Raw genomic sequence first — 24,689 nt, forward strand, 5'->3', positions numbered from 1 at the left:
GCTTTGAAGGGACTCCCACTGTCCATAAATGGAACAATCTGAGCATAAAACAAGTTGATAGTAACCGACTATAACCTACTGAATAAAATAGGAATCCATGAGGCCATATTTACATAAATAAATGAAAAAATAAATGAGCTAAGAGGAAAAGCTCTTCCTTAGAATTAGTAGAATGCCAACTAATAAATATAGAAGGAACAATCAGATTAGAAAATCACCATTTCACAATATAATAATAATTGATTCAGGCAAAAATCATTAATGGATGCTAAACTAATAGATTAAAGTTTGAGGAATAGAATATCTACCAAACCTCAAAGTATCTCCCCACAAAATATTAACGATAAGGTGAAAACCAGAAACTTCCCAATGGAGAAATCTGGCACTCTCTTCAGCAATTGATCACAGTTATTGTCATCAGTGAGGGACAAGCTGACATCATATGCCTCCATACATGACACTGAGAAGGCACATCGTTTTTGTGGTATTCCTGCCAAAAACACATAACTTCAACCTCATCATGAGGAAATACAAGCAAACTCAAACTGAGAAACATTCTACATAGTAACTGGACTATACTCTTCAAAAATGTCAAGATCACAATAGTGAAAGACAGACTGAGAACTGTTCCAGATTAAAGGGGCCTAAAGAGACATATTCACTAAATGCAACATGTGACCCTGGGTCGGCCCCTAGACTCGATTTTCTTTTTTTGCTATAAAAGACATTATTGGAACAACTAGTAAAATATGAATATGGCCTTTAGATTACAGTATTGTATCAATGGCAATATCCTGACTTTGATAACTGTCTTGTGGTAATATAAATGTTCTTGTTCTTAGGAGAAACACACTGATTATTTCAGGGTGAAAAGGCATCATGACAGCAACTTACTCTCAAGTGGTTCAGAAAAAGAAACTGTATACATATTTAGAGAGAAAGTTATAAAGAAAATGTATTAAATGTTAACTGGAATCTAAGAGAATGGTATATAGGACGTCTCTGTACTATTCTTACAACTTTTCTGTAAGCCTAAAATTATTTTAAATAAAAAATAATTTTGCCAATTTATTTCACTTATATATTCCTTATATGTAAGTACAAAAATTGTATGTACTAAAACATCTTCCTAAATAAATATAAAACCTTCTTTCACCAGTACAGAAATTCTAAATGATAAAGCACTGTCAGTTCATTTAGCAGTTTTTTTTGGTTTTGTTTTTAGTGGTAGACAAAGTAACAATGTATCTTACAATCAATGGAATCTCATATTCAAGGAAATACGATTCCAAGGTTTCATAGGAAAATTCTGCATAAAGAGGCAAAAACAAATCCTAACATATTTTCTCAGTTCAGAAGTCAAAAGCACTCTATCACAAAATCACTATACATACCTTGTGTTGCTAGAATAATCCCACATGGCCACATCTAGGAGGCTCCGAACCCAGGTCTTAGAGGGCTCCTTGAGAAATTTTTGGTGGTAGATCCCCACCACAAGATCCTCTACAGTGAGAAGTTCTAGATGTTGCCTGATTTCTTCCATTAGTAAACAGAAAAACATAGGCAATTAGTGAATTAGGTACATAAAACATGTATGTCAAAATGGAAACAAACATATTATAATGCACTTGAGCAGTGACCCAGTTTTACTTACCTGATGCCTTCGCCATATGCTTCAAACACCAGTTGACTTTGGCTCTATCATCAGACTGGAGAAGAGAAAAAAAATTTATTTTCTCCTACTTTGAGTTACTTGTAATTAATGCTGTCCTTGCAAACTTGTGGGGGATAGGAGGAGCAGGGGTGGCGGGAAGGGAGAAAATGAAGAGTTTGTGACAACTAAATGAAAACTATAAAAGAGAACAACACATATTAGAAAAGACTAGTGCTATGAATAACCAGTTATATTTATATAGCAATGTTAACATACTTTATGAAAAGCCAGTGAAACTTAGGGTAGGCAAATGAAGAAACCAATGTTCAAAAAAGATTAGGTAATCTGTTCATGGTTACACTGAAAAATACTAAGGTTAAAAACCAATGCTTTGACTCCTAGACTAGAAGAATTTAGATAAAATAAAGAACAAATATAGTCTCTCTGAAGATTTCAAAAAGAAGGTCAAGGGATTGCTTAAAAGACAGTTTTGAATAAAAGGTAATCTTGCTTAGAAGGACAGGTGTACAGACTACAACATCCATTCTTCAGGGTAAAAAGGTACTGAAGATATTTCAAAAGGAGGAACTCAAAAACCATGAGATTACCAAAGTAGAAATACGTTCAGCTTTTTCAGTCTTCAAAAGAAATTTAGAAGAAAAGGCATTATACCTAACCACAGTCAAAACAATTCAAAATGAACATGATTTAACACACACAGCTAATATACAGGCACAAGTTAACTTTCTGTGGGTACCTTTCATGGATCTTTTGGTATCTAAACGGATGTCTTAAAATAAGTTCTTACATTGAAATTACCTTGCAGTAGACAGGTGGCCAGTTCCCTGGGCTTGGATGGATAAATCTATAAAGATTTTGTAACACAATTGCTTGATCACGCCCAGATTCAAAGTTTGAAATAGGAATCTTATGACTAGAATCACCTGAAGGAAATAAAAAAGGGGTAGAAGTTGAAAATCTGACCAAGACAAATATTATGGAGTAGGTGTGGAAGTAGGGGTACAGGAAGAGGGTAGTCAGTAATTTATATTTAAGCACTTGTACTAAGCCTGGTTCTGGTTAGGCACTTTTCATATTTTATCCCACAGTCTTATGAAGTAGCTGATATACACATATTAGAGAAGAGACAATGAGAATCACAGGAGTTAACAGTAACTTAACAGTTGACCAACAGTGGAGTCAGGACTCAAACTCAGGTTTGTAAAGTGACTAAACCTACAGTGTTTTCACCACTCTCATGTTGCCTTTCATGAGTCTGTTTTATTAATAGGCTGAAGAACTTAATAGTAATGCCTGCTTTTTAAAAGACTGTATGATGAAGATTTCCACTTCCACTAAAAATGTTAACTCAGACCAACACTCCCACAAAAATTTAAAATGCTTGAGAATATCAAGAGCACATACAGCAGCAGGGACTTATTAGATCAAGATGCGAGAGAACACAGGGATCCAGAAAGGTGAGCCTAGCTTTGGGGACAGTTTTCCCCTGGAGTCGTTTGCCAATTCCCGAAGAGGAAGCTGAATGGCTGAGAAGTATGCTTTTGACAGCTTTCAGGGCCTGGGTTGCTGGGCTCCCACGTGTCTAGAAAAAGCAGACATAAATCCCTTCTGGAGCAATAAACATCATTATAAGCCTCAAATTACTCAAAATCTTTTTTTGAACACTATATGAATAAGCCGGTAGACAAAGGAGCAACAACGAGAACCAAAACAAAGTTGACACAAAGAGATCCAAAGGTATTCCAGATACTGAAGTTATTGGACACAGATTTTAAATAATCATGCTTATATCTGAGGAGATCAAATTACGAATTTCAGCATAAACTATAAAAAAGGATGCAGGAAGAGTTCAAGTTCTGATCATGACAGATGAAGGAAAGGCTGAACAAATGAACACCTGCTGGACAGCACGGCAGAGCTAAAAGCACAGTGAAGAGAGCCGTGGGCCCAAAATCCTGGAAAGGAAGCAATTCCAGAGAGCTGAACCGAGCAGGCGGGTTCACTGGTCATTTGAGCATTTACCAATTCCGGAAGAGATTTAGAGGCTGAGAAACTAAGCAGTTTTCACCAGACCCAGAGCAAGTAAGAATTAAAAATATTACTCCAGTATTACTTGTGTATATAAAAAACTTGTATTTAAAAAAAATATTCAATTGTTTTCTGGTGTCCATTGTTTATGCTGTGAAATGAATTGTAAATTTTACTGATGATCCTTTGGCAGTAATCTGTCCACCTTCTCCCCTTTTTTAGTCAAGAAGAGTTCAAGTTCTGATCATGACAGATGAAGGAAAGGCTGAACAAATGAACACCTGCTGGACAGCACGGCAGAGCTAAAAGCACAGTGAAGAGAGCCGTGGGCCCAAAATCCTGGAAAGGAAGCAATTCCAGAGAGCTGAACCGAGCAGGCGGGTTCACTGGTCATTTGAGCATTTACCAATTCCGGAAGAGATTTAGAGGCTGAGAAACTAAGCAGTTTTCACCAGACCCAGAGCAAGTAAGAATTAAAAATATTACTCCAGTATTACTTGTGTATATAAAAAACTTGTATTTAAAAAAAATATTCAATTGTTTTCTGGTTTCCATTGTTTATGCTGTGAAATGAATTGTAAATTTTACTGATGATCCTTTGGCAGTAATCTGTCCACCTTCTCCCCTTTTTTAGTCAAGATTAACTAGAAACAGACCTAGTTAACTTCAAACTTCTCATAAGGTTTGAAGCCCAGTTTTACATTATCTCAATCCCTGAAATTGGATTAAGGCAATCCAAGAGGGTTCGTGACTCCCTTTCTGCCAAAAGCAATCATAAATCTTCCTGGGAGAGGAATAACAAGTTTTCATATGTACTGTTCAGCACTCAATTAAAAATTACCAGACACATGAAGAGATCTGATAACCTGACTGAGCATCAAAATAACTAAAATAAACCCCAAAAGAAGATCTCTATAATAGGGTTATCAGACATAAGCCTTTAAAATAATGAGATTTATGTTCAGAGAAATAAAAAATATTGATAATTTCAGCAGAACCATAAAAAAGAACCAAACGTAAACTCAAAAACTGAAAACACATTCCTCTACCTGTTTTAGGATGGCAAAATAACCTTGATAACAAAATTAGATAAGGTTAATCCCAGTCTTGAACATGAATGCACAAATCCTAAAACAAAATATTAGCAAACCAAATTCAGCAATTTATTTAAGAGCTATACAGTGACCACACTGGGCTTGCTTCTGGAATGTAAGGTTGGTTTAACATTTGTAAATCACCATATGAACAAAAGACACAAATCATGTGAGATACAGAGAGAGTATTCATTAAGATGCGCAATTAATATCTCTAGCCAAACTGGGGATAGAAGGAAACTTCGTTTATCTTGATACAGAGTACATATCAAAAACAAGGGAAAAAAAGAAAGAAAACTACAGCAGTCAGCATACTCATTGGTGAAACATTAGAAACTAGACGTCCTAGCCAGCACACTAAGATAAGACACATTTTTACATTTTATTTATTTATTTATTTTGTGAGGAAGATCAGCCCTGAGCTAACATCTGCCAATCCTCCTCTTTCTGCTGAGGAAGACTGGCCCTGGGCTGACATCCGTGCCCATCTTCCTCCACTTTATATGGGACGCTGCCACAGCATGGCCTGACAAGCGATGCGTCAGTGCGCACCCGGGATCTGAACCTGTGAACCCTGGGCCGCCGCAGTGGAGCGTGCACACTTAACCGCTTGCACCGAGCCGGCCCCACATTTTTACGTTTTAAAATAAAAGATACAGGACCGGCCCCGTGGCTTAACGGTTAAGTGCGTGCGCTCGGCTGCCGGCGGCCCGGGTTCGGATCCCGGGTGTGAACCGACGCACCGCTCCTCCAGCCATGCTGAGGCCGCGTCCCACATACAGCAACTAGAAGGATGTGCAGCTATGACAGACAACTATCTACTGGGGCTTTGGGGGAAAAATAAATAAATAAAATCTTTAAAAAAAAAAAAAGATACATAGACTAGAAAGAAAGTCATTTCACAGATATGACTACATATCACATATAATTGCAACAAAAATGATAAGCTATAAATTTAACAAGGTATGAAGATTGTAGAGAAAATTTTAAGACTTTATTGTAAGAGACTGCATATCTAAAACATAAAAGAGTGACCATACATTTACAGAGAGAATCAACAATAGAAGCTGTCAGTTTTCTTCAAAATGATCTAAAGATTTAAAGGTGATTCCAATCTATATCTCAACATGGCTTTTTGTGAAGCATGATCAACTGTTTCTAAATTGTGTATGGGAGAGCAAAGGGTCAAGAATAGCCATGATATTCCAAAAGAACAAAGTCAAAGGAGTTGTCTAATTAAGTAAACATTATCAAAATATTGTGTTTAACAATATGATATGGACACGAAAAACAAAGGAGACCAATAGAACAGAATAAAGACATCAAAAAGACCCATGCATCAACATAAATGTGCTATGATACAGGTGGCACTACATACTGGGGAACAAGTTGATTATTCAATAAATGATGCTGAGACAACTGATTATCCACGTGGGAAAAAAAAGAAACTGAGTCTCCACTTCACACTACACACAAGTCAATTCCAGTGAGATAAGAACTTGGATACGAAAAACAAAACTTTATAATTTTTAGAAGAAAATAAAGACTATCTTCATGGTAGAGGAGAATTCTTAAATAAGACACAAACCTACAAATCATGAGGGAAAAGATTGATGTATTTACTAAGTTAATAAAAATTTCTGTTCATTTAAAGATACCATAATGAGAGTAAAAAGTACACGGCACAAACAAAAAATAGATATCCACACACAGTTAAGAGTCAACAGATATAAAATAAATTTCTACAAACCAATAAAAAAGACAATCCAATAAAAAAGAAGAAAAGACATTGTTGAGTTAAAAAAATACAGATACAGAAATACACACACAATATGTTAATTAAAAGTTCAAAGAAGCAAAATTAAATACATCATTTAAATAAATATGTATGTATTCACAGTAAAACTATTCAAAAATAAAGGAAATGATTAACACAACATCCAGAATAGTGGTTCTCTTATAAAGAGGGAGGGGACGCAATCAGGGAGAGATCCTAGGGCCTTCAGTGATAACGGCAATGTGCTATTTCTTCAGCTGACTGGTGGGTGTGCTGCTGTTCATTAGTATTCTTTATACCTTAAGTGAATGTTACATTCTTTTTTTGTGTATGAAGCTTCATTTAAAAAGCTGATAGACCTTTCATATAGGAGGCTCAAGCAGTTTTTAAGTTTTGCTTGTTTTAAAGCAGAAATTCTCTCAAGAAAATCAATAACCAGTAAACCAGATAGAAGCAGAGCTACTCCGGGTTCAGTGGAGGAGAGTGAGAAGGGGCAAGAGCTTCTACCCCTCCACACTCAAACAGAACCTGAAGCACCTCTTCAGGGGAACACATGGCGGGGGCGGGAGAAATTAATGGACTCCATATTAAAATCTCTTCCAACTTTGAAATTCTTTGATTCTAAGCTGCTAAACCCATGTCCTTGAAGCATTCACTGGATTTCACCTACATATACTTCATAAAAGGCCAGACAGCACAGGAGCATTTGAAAGATCTACACGCACATTCCTTAGCCACTTCTCAAACTGATGAAGTCCACATGTAAATGTGCTTCAGGCTGTTACTGTATGAAACATGGTCTTTCCCTAAGCATCAAGCTGGATTACACCAGCACAGGCATTTTTAGTCACTACGTCGACATCGGTCACTCTAACACAGTCATTTATCTTATTTAACTGGCACATTTCCCAGGGTTATCAAATTAGCAATTTGAGACATGCTTAAATTGGTCAGCTCCAAAGGTCTTGTTTCCTGAATGAAAAACACTGTGTTCAGTTTTAATTAGTTTGAATAATAAATTAAGAAAACATTCCTAGACTCTTGAATGGGTTTTAGAATCACACTTTCTGTTAAACTGGTTAATTTGAAAAGCTTGTAAAAATAAGCCTTTAAAAAATATTTTTTAAAAAAATTATCAGAACTAAAATAACAAGCCAGTGGCACTCTCACAAATAAGCATCTGGCACATAGTAGGATATACATAGTCATGTCCTTTGGTTGCAAAATACATTAAAATAAAAACCTGTTTTCCTCATCTAAAAAATTACTTCAGAGCTGTTTGACACTATCATTCTATTATTTTTGAAGCATCAACTTTTCTTAATTTTGAATGGACATCCCTGTAAATGGCCCTAAACCTAGATAATCTGATACCTCTAAAAGACTTACCTAAGTAACTGGCCAGTAAAAGCAGCTGATCTTGAGGCCAAAGGATATATGCAGAAAATAAAATCCCACTTCTCATAAAGGAAAAGAGATATTATGCTACAAGTCTATACAAGTTTAAAGTTTTTAAGGATCACATACACCATCTACCACTTCTATGAAGATTCTCCAACAATAACTTAAGGTGATTCTTACCCCAACTTATGTTTTATGTGTCTGTTTAAAGCAGTAAGTCTTAACCAGGTACAGGTACACACACAGTCAATGCCTATATTATACCCCATTCCTTAATACTTACTTGCAGTCTGACAATGAAACCGAAATCCTCGTGGAATTTCACCTATAACACAAAATAAATTATTTTGTTGAGAGAAGCAGAAATCTGGAAGCTCTCTGGCTGTGCTATAGTAATATTTAATAAGATGGCCAAGTCATAACATAGTTAGGTAGGTAATTGTCATGGCCATGTGAAAATATAAAAGATTCAACTTTCATAGTGGTTTTTAATTTTAAACCAAAGGTATGATGACAATCAAAGAATTTTGGTATATTGTCTAAGCCACTTTAAAAAGCTATTCCTGGGGCCAGCCCGGTGGCATAGTGGTTAAGTTGGCATGCTCTGCTTCGGTGGCCTGGGGTTTGCAGGTTCAGATCCTAGGCACAGACCTACACACTGCTCATCAAGCCATGCTGTGGCAGCGTCCCACATACAAAATAGAGGAAGACGGGCATGGATGTTAGCTCAGGGACATCTTCCTCACCAAAATAAAAAAGTTATTCCTTACAGAGAAAGAAGTACTAGGTAAAGAAAACTTGGGCTAAAGGAGTCTTAGGGCTCCATGAATGGGCCCCACTGGTTCATGAGGCCCTTGATACAGCAAGATATGTATATATTCTTCAGAGGGAAAAAAAGTCTCCAAATTCTGTGTTTTTAATGTTTTACAACCACACAAAAAACTAGTTATTTGACTTGTCCTAAGCAGCAATTCACAACTGTGAGAAGAATGATTTGTTTTTCTGTCACCTAAAAATAAGGAAAAGGGCTGGTTTGTCCTACTGAATTTTAAAGCAACAGACCAAACTGAAGATGAAGTTCTCCTTTCCCCAACCTCTTCTCCCTTACTTTTCTCCCTATATATTTCTCCTGCTTGCCTTTAAAGGTATAGTGTTCCCTTAACTACTATCTATCCTTTTGGGAACTAAACTGAATCCTACATCTTTATAACTAATTCCTTTTGATGGGGTGGAATGCTGGCAGAAGAGATATTGAGAACATCTGAGAGCCTAATAAGTATTAAGTTATTTCCATATCTTCTCATGTATTCCTTAGAGCAGCCCTCCAGTAGGCATTATCCCCACTTTACAGACCAGCTAATAGGTTCAGAAAGGTTAAGCACAGTTGGCCCTCTGTATCCGGAGATTTCGCATCCATGGATTCAATGATGTATTGAAATTCCACAGATACGGAGGGCTGACTGTATTTACTGTACTACGCCATTTTATATAAGAGACTTGACCATCCTCAAATTTTGGTTTCTGGGGGAGGGGGGCCTAGAACCAATCTCTTGCAGATACCAAGGGACAACTGTATTTTGCTCAAGGTTACAAAGCAACAGCAGGTTAAAAACTAGTGACTGCTGAGGTGAAGGGTGGGATACAGAAAGAAAAGAGCAAAGATATAAAACGCTTTTAGAAAATTCCAAGATGTAAGGCTGCAGGTAAGCAAATAGCAGGCTACCCATTTTTCAGGCAATCTATTCACCCAACTCTAATGCTTGAGGTTAAAAGCCAAAAATCTTGTGTCAACACCTAATTCTTAACAGTTTTTCAACTAATTATTATGAAGTCTTGTTATAAGAACTCAGCTGTGTATCATCTTTTAAGAAAACAGATACTATTATCTAATAAAGTCAACATAAAAAACATACTTTTAAATAAAAATCTAGCATCTACTCTCTCTGGCTACTTACCAGGATTTATAAAACTGTGGAAATCTGCCATAATACCTTCTTGGAGAGAATATTTAACACAGCCTATTTCACAAGGGAGAAAGCGCTGTTCACAATGAGGAGGTAGCTCGCCATGGCTAAAAATGTTCAAAAAATAAAAAATGCCTCCAAGGAGAGCTAAAAAAAAAAAAAAATCAAAAGACAAAACGAACAGATGAGTGTCTCAAAATTTACCCCTTCTACAAAACAAAAGTTTTAGAACAATTTTCCTTGTGTTCTATATTCCTAAATGGGCTGGAAAAGAGAAAACTAATCAGGTGTACCAGATAAACAAATCAAAATTTTGATAATTATACTTATGAAGGATTAAAGTACAGTAGTAAACCACTCTTTGCATGAAGCCACAAAATCATTCAAACTTACAGCCAGCTCTACATAATTGAGCTATTCATAAGCCTTGAATCTCAGGAATGACTTAAAAAAAGCTGTAACCCATATTCAACAAATATAAAGGTTTGAGAAATAAGCCAGGCGGAATCAGTGTAGAAAAACTCTGATATAAACTATGGACAATTTAATTCCCTCTTTGCTTACTTTTTACTAATATACACAAGACCACCTATAATTTCTCTAAAGGAAGAAAGAAATGTGAGACTGTGAAAAGGGTCCATGTATGAGGACCGGCCACATTTAAGACTGTTAAAAATTTATTAATCTTAAACAAAGTCAGAACCCAATTAATAAAAACGGTCATAAGGAATAACAAGGACTCTTATTAGGTATGTTCTTTTCTAGGCTAGTTCAGTAATTCATCTTTAGCTTTATAACTTAAATGTATTTAAGTGTCTTGCTATAAACACTTACATCTAAAAAGTATATTTAAAAACATATGAAGTGGTAGAAATTGAGACCAGATCTTTGTAAAATAACTCTCCAGTGTTATTTCAATAAATGTAAACTACCTGATCTTTTACAACTTTAGCACCATCATATTTGAACACTTGTAGTCAATTACTTTGAAATGCAGGATCAAAAAAAACACATATTCACTCATCAATATATCATTGTGTTTTGAGCACCCAAATTTACCTAAATAAAACATTTCAGGATTACTCTACCTTGGTCACTCTTTAGAGACAAACTTGACATATCTGGGGGTGAAACATTCTGGTTTGGTACAAGCATGTCTGGCCTCCTCAGTGGGGTGGAAACAGGTTTCTAAAGAGGAAGAGAATGATTGACCACATACTTAAACTCTTGCTGGGCACTGTATACCAGATACTATACTTAAATTAGCAAAATAACTGCAAAACAGCCCACAGATTATTACCTAGCCAACGAATCCAACGAGTAGAGAGACATATTTGCCAATGACACCAACACCACAAGGCAGACAATAGCAAAATCTATAAATACTCTGAATCAAAAGGTGAGTGGTAAATAACCAATTCAACTATTGCTGACTCCAAATCTCAATGAAGTATATATACAACATGGCTTACATTTTGAAGACAAATGTCTTATAAGAAATTGTAGTAAGAAAAAAAAAAATCAAGGCTCACAAGTACAAGTACAAATTCAGCTGATTAGAGCTTCTCCTCAAACATAAATCCACAAAATAAAAATCTCCCAAATCTAAAGCAAGCAAAGCTCTCTCGAATTTCAATCTCATGTGGCCAGTTTAAGATGAGAATGGAATTTTACTATAGGAGAATGATAGAACACAGAAGGAAGGGAAAACCTCCACTTACGCTGCGTTTTCTTGATACAAGTCAGCAAGAAAACAAATTTTATTCAGTACTTTAACATTCTATTTACACAGAAATTTACCCCAATAAACTTTACCCAATAAACTTTATCCAACTCTTACCTGTAAAGCATATAACATTCACCAACATCTGCAAGTCTTGTTATTCCAATATTTTAAACATAGCAGCTAGCTTGGTTCCAGGTATCATTTAAAAAGACCGAACGGGCCAAACTAACGTTGAATATCCGAAAAAAGGGTTTTTTAATCATAAAGGAGTTGAGAAGGACCCTTAGAGGTCATCTGATACCCTGAACACCAATGCCCCCACTGCTAATCATGGTTTATTGACTGCAGGTTTTCTAATAGGGACTTCCCTGGCCTTTCACCAACAAGCGATACCAATGGGTCCCCTAGTTATGGAGCCTGCTGATTTTTTAACAGGTGTTCTGACGCCAGGCAGAAAATGAACAACTTCTTTTGCACTAACCCAAATCACCCAGGAGTCCCCCCTCAACACTCCCCACTCACTCATCCAGCATTTGCCAAACATGCCCACGTGCGAGGGGGGGTGCTGCTCCTCTCTGGCTAACTTTACCTGCTTCTCAGGCCTAGAGTCCTTTCCCTGGGCGGCCCTCCATTCTCGCGCCATTTCTGCGTATTTCTCCTTTTCTTCCTCCCTCAGGAGCTAGGAGAGCCGAAAGGGGGAGACAAGAGAAGCAGCAGCAGTGAGGACGGAGCGCCCTGGCCCCGGAGGTAGACGCCTGGACACTCCAGGACGGCAGCTGGGGAGGCGGTTTGCGCCGGGCCGGCCACAAGGGCTTCCCTCTCCCTCAAGCAGGGGCCAAGGGGTCACCGGCCGCCTGGTGGCTTCGTTCGCTCCCGCCTCGCCCTCCCACTTGCCCAACTGCCCAGCCCCTCACCCACCCCCTCCAGCCTACCGCCCAATCAGCAGAGCAGTAGGGAATGGCATCGGCCACGCGAGCCACGGGCAGGCCTCGGCCCCGGAGTTCGGGGATCTTCTCCTGCACGAAGAAATAGTAGGCATTACGGCTAGCCTTGCGGTTCGGCATGGCAAGCGTGCTCAGACGTCGACGCAGGCCCGGCACTGCACCACCCGCCGGCGCCCTCGCCGGGCTCCCGCCCTTAGTAACAGAAGCCGCGCCTGCGCGCGCGCGGGCCCACAGCTCTCAGCCAATCAGGGCGCAGCGCGCAGCTGCATTGGCCCCGCTAGGAGACAGCCCGAGAGCGGAAGATTCCGCTGGTGCGGCAGTGGGCGCGGGGTGGAGGGGAGCGCCTTCGCAGGTGCGAAGCATTGTGATTGGCTGGGATGAGGGGTGTTGTCACGTGGAAGGCTTGGAGCAATTTCGGTACATTATTGCGTAGTATGCGTCAAAGTAGGTAGAAAGAGGATCAGTGAGTGCTTCAAGTTCTTCCATGTTTTACTACTGTAAGGGGCGTACTGTGTGCCAAGCACTGTGAAAGGCATTGGGTGGGAACCCAGTGAGGAACACAACAAGATCTTTTCCCTCAAGAAGTTTACAATCTGGTAGGGGAGAAGATGACAAAAATAAGTGAATCAACCCAGAGGGTTTTGTTTTGTTTTTCTCCATTTTTAAGTAACATTAATTATTGTTGAAAAGAATATGGTTTTTAAAAATGCAGCTTTTAATAAGTGTTAGGAAGGAAACACATACAGTCAGAGGCTGAGATTTAAAATAATGTCCCTGAATAAAGTTTTATAAATTTCCGTATTAAGGTCTGGTTCATTTTTTGTTAGTTGTATTCTTAGACTATATTTGGAACTATTAGGAAAACTTTCTTTTTTCCTTTATATTTTTTAATTGATTACTCCTGGTGTGTATTGATTTAATGTTAATCTTGTGTATTTAGTCACCCTGCTGAACTCTTAAATTGGTTCAAATAGTGACAGTTGATTCTCTTGGATTTTCTAGTTATACATGCTTCCCAGAGAAATTCCCTTCTGTGTTCAGTTTATTAAGTATGTATATAAATGTTATATACATATGTTTTAAAATCAAGAGAGAGATAAAAAATTAAATGCTTTTTGTGTATCTTTTCACATGACCATATGGTTTTTGTTTTTGTTTTTTGTGAGGAAGATTAGCCCTGAGCTAACATCCATGCTAATCCTCTTTTTGCTGAGGAAGACCGGCTCTGAGCTAACATCTATTGCCAATTCTCCTCCTTTTTTTCCCCAAAGCCCCAGTAGATAGTTGTATGTCATAGTTGCACATCCTTCTAGTTGCTGTATGTGGGACGCAGCCTCAGCATGGCCGGAGAAGCGGTGCGGTGGTGTGTGCCCTGGATCCGAACCCGGGCCACCAGTAGCGGAGAGCGCGCACTTAACCACTAAGACGTGGGGCAGGACCCTGGCCATATGGTTTTATCCTTTAATTTGTTAATAAATGATATTGTTAGATCTTTCTAATGTTGAAGGATTGTACCATTCCTAGTATAACCTCTTCTTGATCATGAGCCATTGCTTATTTTTTTAAGCATTTTTAATATAGAATTTTTGCTTCCTTGATTGGAGAGATATTGAATTATGGATATTTTTGTGATATCCTTATAAAATGTTGGTATCAGTGTTGTGATAGCCTCATAAAAATGAATTGCCATCTTTTTCTCTGTTCACATTGAACAATAAGTGGGAATTATCTGTTCCTTGATAGTTTGGTAGAACTTACTAGTAAAACTTTTTGCTCCTAGTATTATCTGTGGAGAAGAGGGAGGACCTTTTGTCACCGACTAGGTGCCTCGAGAAACTCAAAGGTAGGTTTGGAAGCAATCAACTGTTTTTCCAAGTTGTTTCTTTTCCTTTTGTATGTTAAGGAGATATAACCACCAGATATCCTGAAACTGACCAAGCCTCACCACAAGAGCTATGCCCATGACCTTTGCCTTATTTTTAACGCAAAGATCTCTCCAGGAGGAGCTTAGGCCTCATTATGTGGAAGCATGTTTTCCAACTGAGCCTGTGCAAGGGAATACTCGCCTCTTCCTTTTGAATATTCATTCCCCAACCAAAATAAAAGTTCTTGCTTCCCTTTGTTCTCAGATGCCATAACTCTGGAAATGATTCCTCATGGCCTCCTATTTGCTGCAAATACACTTTATTTTGTAAGACAACTTCCACTTGTGTAGAGTCTTATTTAACTCACCAGGAGGTGAGCCCACTTGGTTCGATAACACTTTGATTACCATTTCAATATTTTGTATGGTTATTAGTCTTTTCAGCTTTCCCAGTTTTCCTTCAGCCAATTTTGGTAATTTATATCTTTTTAGAAAATTGTCTATTTAATTTAGGTTTTCAAATATATTGGTATAAAATGTTGGTGAGGATGTGAAGCAACTAGAACTTTCATACATTATTGGTGGGACAATTGCATGACGGTTTCTTATAAAGTTAAATGTGTGCTTACCATAGGAGCTAGAAATTCCACTCATTTAGGAGAAATGAAAATATATATCCACACAAAGACTTGTATATGGATTTTCATAGGAGCTCTACTTAGAAGAAGCCAACCCAGACAACCCAAATGTTCATGAACTGAAGAACGGATAAACAAATTGTGGTATATTCATAGTAGACTGCTACTGAAGAATGAAATGGAATGAACTATTGATATTCAACACGGATGAATTTCAAGACAATTTTTTTAGTTGGAAAAAGGCATACATAAAAGAGTGTGTACTATATGATTCAATTTATACAGAACCTGAGAAAAGGCAAAACTATAGTTATGGAAATCAGATCAGCATTTACCCGGGGCCAAGAGGTAGGAGGAGGAGATTGACTGAGAACTGACACAGGGAACTTTCTGAATTGGCAGAAATATTCTATACCTTGATTGTAGCGGTAGTTACAAGTGGTATATAGTTGTCAAAACTCCTCAAATTATAAACTTAAAATGTGTGCATTGGGGCCGGCCCAGTGGCGCAAGCGGTTAAGTGCATGAGCTCCACGGCGGCGGCCCGGGGTTCACCAGTTCGGATCCTGGGCGCGCACCGACACACCGCTTGTCGAGCCATGCTGTGGCAGCATCCCATATAAAGTGGAGGAAGATGGGCACGGACCTTAGCTCAGGGCCAGTCTTCCTCAGAAAAAAAGAGGAGGATTGGCATCAGATGTTAGCTCGGGGCTGATCTTCCTCTCACAAACACACACACACAAAAAAGTGTGCATTTTATTGTGTGTAAATTATACCTCAATAAAGGTGATTTAAAAAACAAAAATTTATTGGCATAAAAATAATTATAATATTTGCTTGTAATTTAAAAAATATATTCTAATATTGTCTCCTCTTTTTGTTCCAATGTTATTTATACCTCCTGTCTTTTTTTCCCCTTAATACTTGCCAAAGTTCATTTTACTGATCTTTTAAAAAAAAAACAGATTTTGGCTTATTGATGAACTTGACAGTTTTCCTTTTCCTTTCTGCTTTAAGTTTATGAATTCCCTCTTTCTACTTACTTCAGGCTATTTTGTGGTTCATTTTCTAGTTTCTTGAATAAAAAGCTTCATTCAATTATTTTCAATTTCTGTTTACTATCTTATTTTTCCTTTTTCTGCTTTAGTTGGACTGATCAGTTTTTTTTGCTCTATTTTCTCTTCTGCTAGTTTCAAGTTATATATTCTACTTTGCTTCATTCAGTGGCTACCTATAAATTTTTAAGATATGTTTTAAAACATATTTATATAACAATTTATACATTAATCAGTATTTATACTCACTCTTGCCAAATAGAAGAAGCTTAAAAAATTATTGCTTCCCCCTTCTTAGTCTCCCAATCCATTCCTCCACCATCCCGCTTCCATTTTCCATGGTGATATCATTTAGGATTTTAGTTCCAGACTGCTTTTTTATAACAATGTTGAGACATGATTGAAGTACAATAAATTGAATATATCTAAAGCATACAATTTGATGAGCTGTAACATGTGTACTACAGCTGTGAAACCATCACCACCATCAAGATAATGAACATATCCACTCCCAAAAGTTTCCTCACCACCCCCTCAGGCTGCCTGAAGTTATCCACAGTTCACTGATGCTCTGCTCATTTTCTCCTTTGGCCTTTTTATTGTTTTTTATTTTTTTCCCCCAAAAGCCCCAGTAGATAGTTGTATGTCATAGCTGCACATCCTTCTAGTTGCTGCATGTGGGACGCAGCCTCAGCATGGCCGGACAAGCGGTGCATCGGTGCGCACCTGGGATCCGAACCCGGGCCGCCAGCAGCGGAGTGCGTGCACCTAACCGCTAAGCCACGGGCTGGCCCACTCCTTTGGCCTTTTTAAACTGTGTTTCATTTTGCAGTTTCTATTTCTATTTCTTCATGTTTCCTACTCCTTTCTTCCAAATGTCTAATCTGCTATTAATCCCATCCAGTGTATTTTTTGTATCAGATCATTTAGTTTTTATCTCTAGAATTTGATTTGAATCTTTTTAATATCTTCCATAGTTCTACTTAACATGATCTATCTTTCCTCTACCTTCTTTAACATGGAATGTGGTTATAATAGGAATATAGTTATAATAATATTAAATGTCCTTGTCTACTTATTCCATCATCTATGTCATTTCTGGGTCTGTTTCTACTGATTGATTTTTCTCCTTATTATGGGTTGTATTGTCCTACTTCTTTGCAAGCCTGGTAATATTTCATTGGATTACAGTCATAAGTTTTATCCTGTTGAATGCACCATATTTTTACATTCTTACAAATATTCTTGTACTTTGTTCTGGGACAGAGTTATGTTGCTTGGAAACAGTCTGAGTCTAGTTTCTTCTCCTTTTGAGGCTTGCTTTTATGCTTTGTTATTTGGAATCAGAGCAACCTTTAGGACTAATTTTCTCCTCTGCTGATATAAGACCCTTCTGAGTACCCTGCCTGACAACCCACAAATTTGGAGGTTTTTCCACTTTGGCTGGTGAAGACACAACTATATTTAGCCCTGTGTAAATTTCAGGGGTTGTTCCTTCTAATCCTTTCAGGTTGTTCTCTCCCTGGTGCTGTGTAGTTTCCTCCCACACAGCACTGATCAGTATTCTGTCGGAGCTTCAGTGGAGATCCTCAGCACATTTCCAGAGCTCTTTCCTTGTGCTTCTCTCTCTTTTCTGGTACTCTGCCCTGCGAACTTAGCCACCATGGCCTACCTAGACCCCCAACTGCATCTCCTCAACCCAGGGAGACCACGGGGCTCTGCCTAGGTTACCCCTCTTGATGCTGCCTTCTGCGTACTCTCTCCAGGCAGCAACCTGCAGCAATCACAGGCCTTGCCTTGTTTGTTTCTGTTGTTTCAGGGATTTCACCTCGCTCTCTGATGTCCAGTGTCTAAACACATTGTTTCATATATTTTGACTAGTTTTTAGTTGTTTGAGGCTGCTGGATAAATTCATTCCCTGTAACTCCATTTTGGCCAAGATTGCTTTATCTTATTTTAACATTTTAAAACAGTATTTAGATTTAACTGCTAAATTTTTAGATAGGTGATCAGGGCAAACCTTTCCAAGAAGGTGCCATTTAAAATGAGAAAGGATAGCAAAGGAAAGGAGCTAGTCATGTGAAGAATTGAAAGAGGAGCATTCCAGACAGAGTGAACAGCATACGTAGAGGCCTCAGATGATCAAGAGCTTGGCGTAGCCTCAGTACAGAGGGAAGACTGGTTGTAGTGTATCCAGTCAGGTGGAGAATGGTACATGCTGAAAGTGGAGTGAGCAGCAGCGATTTGGACACAGCCAGTGTCAGGGGTTCAAGTACTACTGTAAGTATGTGGGTGGTCATTTAAGGGTTTTCAAAAACATGTTATGATATGGTTTACAGTTTAAGAAGATCAGTCTTGATGCTCTTTGGAGAATAGGTTCAAAGCAGCAAGAATGGGCCTGGGGAGGTGAGTTAGGAGGCCCATTCAGGAGTTTCTGTGAGAGATGATGATGACATAGAACACAGAAGCAGCAGCAGACATTGAAAAGAGAGGATGGCTTCAAGTTGTACTTTGTGGAAAGACAGAACTAGCTCATGGATTGGATGTAGAAGTGAGAGAAAGGGAGGAATCCTAGGGTTTTGATTTGAGTAACCCAGTGGCAAGTGGAGTCTTTTTCTAAAATAAAAAGGACGGGAGGGAGGATAATACTAGTGCCAAAGAGAGCCCAACACTCCCCATAATTTCTATTACCTGCTCCTCACATAAGTAGAACAGTTTTTCCCTCTTTCCCACCAGATTTATCTTCCTATTCAGAAATTCTAGAGGGTGGCAGGTTTTGGTTGGGGTGTGCATGGCACGGGGACCAAGAATTCAGTTATGGATTGCTAATTTGAAATGCCTATTATACATTCAGGTGGAGATGTCAATTAGACAATTGGCCGTCTAAGTCTGGAGTTCTGGGCTAGAGATGAAATTTGGAAGTAAGCCGCGTAAAGATGGTATTTAAATTCATAGAAATGGATGAGATCACCTAGGGTGAGAGTGAAGAGAGAAAGAAGGATGAAGGATGGAGTCTTGAGGAACACCAGCATTCAGAAGTCAGTTAGAAAAGGGAAACCCAGTGAAGGTGACGTAGAAGGAATGTCAGCAGAAGCACGGAGAAAACCAGGGGAACCAGAGGAAACCAGAGAAGTGTTTCCAAGAGGAAGTGCTTCATTCATTCAACAAATATTTATTAAGAATCCACCAAGTACCAGGCTCTACTTTAGGCACAATAATAAGTTCAACAGAACAAAACTTATAGTGAGGAAGGTAGGCAGTAAAGAAATAAATAATTATATATATCATAAGATGTCTGAAAAACTTATTGGACAATAAAACCAATGAAGAAAAATAATGCAGGATAAGGGCATAGGGAGTGATGTAGGGGGCAATTTTAGGGTGGTCAGAAAAGGCCCTATACGAGGAAATGAAATTTAAGCAAACACTGGAAGTGAGGCAGAGAATCAAGATGTCAGGCAAAGAGCATTCCAGACACAGGGGATGGCAAGTGCAAAGACTCCAAGGTAGGCACTTGATGGGCATGTTTGAGGAACAGCAGAGCAAGTCTGGCTGCAGCGAAGTGAGCGAGGGGGAAAGTAGAGAGGGTATTGGAGAGGGAGCTAGGGCCAAAGCATATGAGGCTTACAAGGCCACCATAAGGACTTTGAATTTCATTCTAAATGGGTGAGAAGCCTTTGGAGATTTGGATGACTTCTTTTTTTTTTTTACATGAAGTATGAGGTGTGATTTTCAGCTGAGTGAGTGTTATGAAAACCACCCAAGAAGACACAGCATTTTAGGTAAATGTTTTCCTAATGCTAGTTTTTCCCTGATGCTGGTTTAAGTTAAGGCCCTGATATTGTTCAGAGTGCATCCTCCAACCTGTGCTAATAATAATAGTAATAATAGCCAGCATTCTAAAAGCTACTCTGTCAGCCTCTCTGCTAAACACTGCACAACAGTTGTCTCATCTCTTCTGTTCACAACAACCCTGTAAAATAGATTCTATGATCATCCTCATTTTGCAGAATGGGAAATTGAGGCTTCGAGTGGTAAAGCGACTTCCCTAGGCCACACAGCCCATGAGGGCTATGACCTCTATGAGATCCATGCTTCTTTAACACTCTTATTCCAAACTGTCCATTATAGATGCTTAAGAATGTTTATTACATGATGTTTTGCCAAACCAAAAAGGAGGATTTCCAAGTTCCCCATCATCTCTAGATATTGCCTGAATGCACAACCACATTCTTGAGTAACTTAACCTGAAGTCTGGTTGATTCCTCCTGCTTGCTCAGTCTATACACATGCAACCTCTTGTCAGGTCATGGGGATTCCACCCCTTGTGTCTCCCTGCGGTGTCTCTCTTACTTGTTGTTTGCTTCCCATTCCTGCTGCCCTATAGCCTAGTTTTGGTGCTTGTTCCTTCTTGGGCTCTGGTAATGAGCTCTCACATGGAAGAGGCCTCTGCTTGTTGCCTCTCTTCCCACCAATTCCCATCCTACACCCTGTGACCAGAACAACTTGGCTGAAACACAGGTCCGATCTTGTTCTTATGCTTAGAAATCCTTATGGGTGGTCCATTGCCTGTGGAATTAAGTTTAGACCTGGTAGCCTGGTTCCCCTTGCGGAAACCTCTGCCTACCTTTCCAGCCTTATTGCTGACTCTGCCCTTTGTGAAGCTGTCCTCCAGGCAGCAGGCCCCTCTCTCACCTCTCCCTGCTGCTTGTGCATCTGCACTACCTCCTGCTCCATCTCTGCTTTTAGAAATTCTGCCCAGATCATGTTTGAGACTTAGCTCAGGGGTCACCTTTTCATGAAGAGATGTCTGATCAGCACTCCTGATGGGTAGTTCACTCCTCTCCCTTTGTTCCCCCCATACCTGTTACATGTCCTAACATAGGCCTGTCACACTGTCACATGTAAAGACCAGACATCTGTCTCTCCCCCACCCCAATACACACACATAGCTACACCTCAGCTGTAAGCTCTGTGACACGAGGGCTGTGACTGATTTATCTTTGAATTCCTATTGATTTGGAGTTTCTCGACAGCATAGTGTCTAGAGTACGGTAGGTGCTCACTAAATGCAAGTAGAATAAATGAATGAATTCAGGGAAGAGAGAAGAAGACAAGATGAGGAAAAGGGAAGGATACCCTGGAACAGTTTGTAATTAATTAGACAAATACATATTGATCATCTCTATGTGGAAGGCACCACTCAGAATTGGGGCAGAGGTACAGAATGAACACGTCTATGAGAGAGCCTCACCCCGCAACTCCGACACAAAGGTCAAGGCTGCTGCTGTTCTTGAACACTGGCTTTCAAGAGCCCACGAAGGACCTTCTCTCGTTTGAGCAGCTTCCTTTCCTGATGCTCAGTGTTCTGCCTTCTTCCAGCTCCCTTCCCTGCCCATTTTCTGGGTGAGGTCAGCGATGACATACTTGTTCTGGCTCACTTCCCTCCCTTAGGTGCCATCTTTGACCTCTGCCAGAGGAGAAGGCCTCAAGGAGAAGGGTTGGGGCTGAGAAGCAATCTTCTGGCTTAATCACAAAGACCTAGTGCCTAAGGCCATGATAAAATACAAGAAGCCAGGCCCCTTTCATCTTTCCCCCTTTGGGCTGAAGGATGCTGCTTTACTACTGGAATCTGCTCTGCAGCTCGTTTTGGGGGCTGCCAATGCGGTTCTGGTCTCCAAAGGATGCTAACACTGAAACGAAAACAGAAACAAAAGCAAAAACCAGCGACAGGACTGCCAAAAGGGAAGCAGCCTTACTCCATCTCTGGCTCTGTAACTCACAAAGAAATTATAGGTTGAACTATCAGTCAGTAAGGGCTCCCAGGGCTTCAACTGCTCAGAATTAAGTTGATTAACTGCTCACGATTGAGACAGAATGAGAGCAAGTGTACATTTGGGGGCTTCATATCTGGCTAAAAATACAGGCCTGACAAAACACCTGTCACCCCTTCTTTGTGCCTCTCTCCTTCCTCCAGGGATGTCCCAGAGACTGAGTAAACTGTGGCACAGCTGCAGCTTTTGTCCAGCAACTTTTCCTACTTTGTAGAAATATTGGAACATATAGAAAATTATAAAGAAGAAAATATAAATAAATGACAAGCCTACCCAGAGACAACCATTGTTACTCTTTTGTTGTTTCCATTGTCTCTTTTAAATGCATTTTCTATATTTGAGACCATGTTCTAAATATAATTTTATGCTCTTCTATAATTTTCTTCTCTTTTTTCTGCACGTTATCTTTGGATGGACCTCTGCGGGGAAAGCATTATTATAGAGGTAGCTCAGGTAGAGGCCGCCTACTGGTGGCGGGGTCTGGCCTCAGGATGAGGCAGGCAGACGGGCACCTAACTCAGCCACCTGCACCCCCGCAGTTTGATCTGAAGCCTGAGACAGCAGGCTCTTGGGTTAAATCTGCTTCAAGCCCATGGAATTTTCAGCACATTCTGCCAATCTTTTACTTGTTATATACTTACCACTGTTCTTGGCAGTACAGCTTTTTTTATTTTTTGGCATCATGCACTTTACATTTGCATTTTCTTTCTTTAAAGCATTTTCTTAATGAAACAATTTATTCCTCAATATGAAAGAGCTTCCAGATTGAAAATGTTTCCAGTTTCCAGTATAGGGTGCCTAGAGTCTCCAGTATTTTTTTTTTTCTTTTTTAGTTTCTTGCTTTAATTTAGCTTTTTAAACGTAATTCATCGAAGGTGATTTTGAAGATATGGGGGATGGAGAAGATAAACCTAAAAGGTAGCACAAGGGAAGGAAAGATGAACAAAACTTAGATAAGAACCACAGTATCTACTTTAAAGACACACCTCATAGATTCCTCCTGGAAGTCAAGATCAGAGAGGAGAAGAATTGTGATGTTGTCTGTGTGCTGTAAAAAGACCTGTTAAGCAAGATTCATGTGCATGCATGCCTGTGTGCCCGTGATGAAATCATGTTTTAAAGAGGATTCAGCTGCATTACATTTATAACCATGGGGTTGCTACCAGCTACCAGCATGTCTCCTTGTGGGCTTCACTTCTCTTTTCTCCATGTCCTAATTCTGTTCTAAAGCGTGCAGCTTCAACACAGCAGCCTGTTAGTCTGCACCCTGGCCCCATCGCACACAATTCCAGCTGTGGCTCCCTGGGAATCCTGCTCTGGTCCCTCACAGGCCTATGTTCTGACACGTTTGTCTCCGGCTGCAGCAGAGAGTTTGAAGTGTTGAGGATCAAGACCCTGCCTTGGCTGTGAAGAATGAATCTCTCCATGGGGGTCCTGTCCTATTTGGCCAGAATAAATGGACAACTGGAGCTTAACTGGATCTGAATGTGAGGCTCATTCGCCAACACCAACTCACCAGTTTCCCAGGATAACAAACAAGTGATTAGGTAGTGCTTCTTAAACATTAGTGTACTTCAGAAACACTTGAGAAAGGCAGTTAAAATGCAGATTTCCATGCCCCACCCAGAGTTTCTGACCTCATAGTTTTTAGTAGAGCTTGGGAATCTGCATTTTAGTCAAACACTTTAATGTGATTCTGATACTGGAGGTTCAAAAACCACACTTTGAAGAGCACCAGGATTCTGGTGTCCTACCCTGCTACTACCCTCAATGCAGCAAAACAATACATTGTTCCGCCCTCCTTCTACCTCCATCCCTTAGGCTGCCTGTGTTGAATCATTAGGTGTAGCCTTAAAGTTCCTTTTAACCCTCCATCATCTTGCTAATAACAGGCACACTGAGGAGGGGCACACACTGTGATTTAGTCCAGTTTAGCATCTCCTTAGGGATGGCCCGGGGCCCCACCCACTCAGGAAGATGTAGGCTGGACCAACCATACCTCTCTAACTAGAAGACAGACATGCAGGGTGCTATACAGAAAACAAATTCCCAGGATGGTGGACAAGACCCCTGCGTCCTATGATTCACTCTGGCATAAGCTCTTCCCCAAGTGCCCTGACTCCTTGTTGACATACACACAGGCACATACTCTGAGCACACATTTGAAGCTCACTTCTGTGGACATTCACTTTCAAGTCCCCATGTACATCTGGGTTCCCTTCCCTCAGTCCATCTCCCATTTCCAATTTCTCAGCTCTTATGTTCAAGTTTTGCATAAAATACCATTGTTATGTATGTCTAGATAGTCAAACTCTTTTGTGCACTGTATGCCCATGCCCGTGTGTGCGTGCGTGCGCACACACACACGCACACATACAGGGTAAATGGCAGAGCAAAATACATCATCATATCAACTCTCTGGTCTAGATGCCCCTTTTATGGTGTAAAGGACATAGGCCTTGGAGTCAAAAGACCTCAGTTCAAATCCTACCTCTGCCACTTACTAGCTACCTGATCTTAGAGAAGTTAATTAAATTGTCTGGGCCTGAGTTTCCTCATTAGGATTAAATAAGACAGCTTATAAAACATCTAGGACTGTGCCTAGAACCTAATAGGAAACCCACAAATGTTAGGTACCTCCTTTATTTTTATTTTATTTCTTCGTATATGAAAGGAAATAGTCCTCCAA

General features: G+C 39.6%; 1 protein-coding gene across 4 annotated transcripts in view; it reads right to left on the reverse strand.

The window, feature by feature from the left end:
- MAEL (maelstrom spermatogenic transposon silencer) overlaps positions 1–12,804 on the reverse strand; it is a 28,063-nt gene extending 15,259 nt beyond the window's left edge. Inside the window, exons 1-8 of one of the 4 annotated variants that reach the window (XM_058540162.1) lie at positions 12,598–12,803; positions 12,255–12,344; positions 11,028–11,127; positions 9,931–10,086; positions 8,259–8,300; positions 2,474–2,598; positions 1,655–1,709; positions 1,395–1,536 (exon numbers count right to left, since the gene is read on the reverse strand). In XM_058540162.1, the coding sequence (XP_058396145.1) occupies positions 1,395–1,536; positions 1,655–1,709; positions 2,474–2,598; positions 8,259–8,300; positions 9,931–10,086; positions 11,028–11,127; positions 12,255–12,344; positions 12,598–12,729 (842 nt within the window). In that variant the 5' untranslated portion in view covers positions 12,730–12,803. Of the gene's footprint in view, positions 1–1,394; positions 1,537–1,654; positions 1,710–2,473; positions 2,599–8,258; positions 8,301–9,930; positions 10,087–11,027; positions 11,128–11,779; positions 12,201–12,254; positions 12,345–12,597 lie in introns of those variants that run through there. The other 3 variants (XM_058540165.1, XM_058540164.1, XM_058540163.1) reach the window with 3 other exon arrangements.
- Positions 12,805–24,689: the final 11,885 nt, after the last annotated feature.

This window comes from Diceros bicornis, chromosome 4 (assembly GCF_020826845.1).
Source record: "Diceros bicornis minor isolate mBicDic1 chromosome 4, mDicBic1.mat.cur, whole genome shotgun sequence".
In the NCBI taxonomy this organism is placed as follows: Eukaryota; Metazoa; Chordata; class Mammalia; order Perissodactyla; family Rhinocerotidae; genus Diceros; species Diceros bicornis.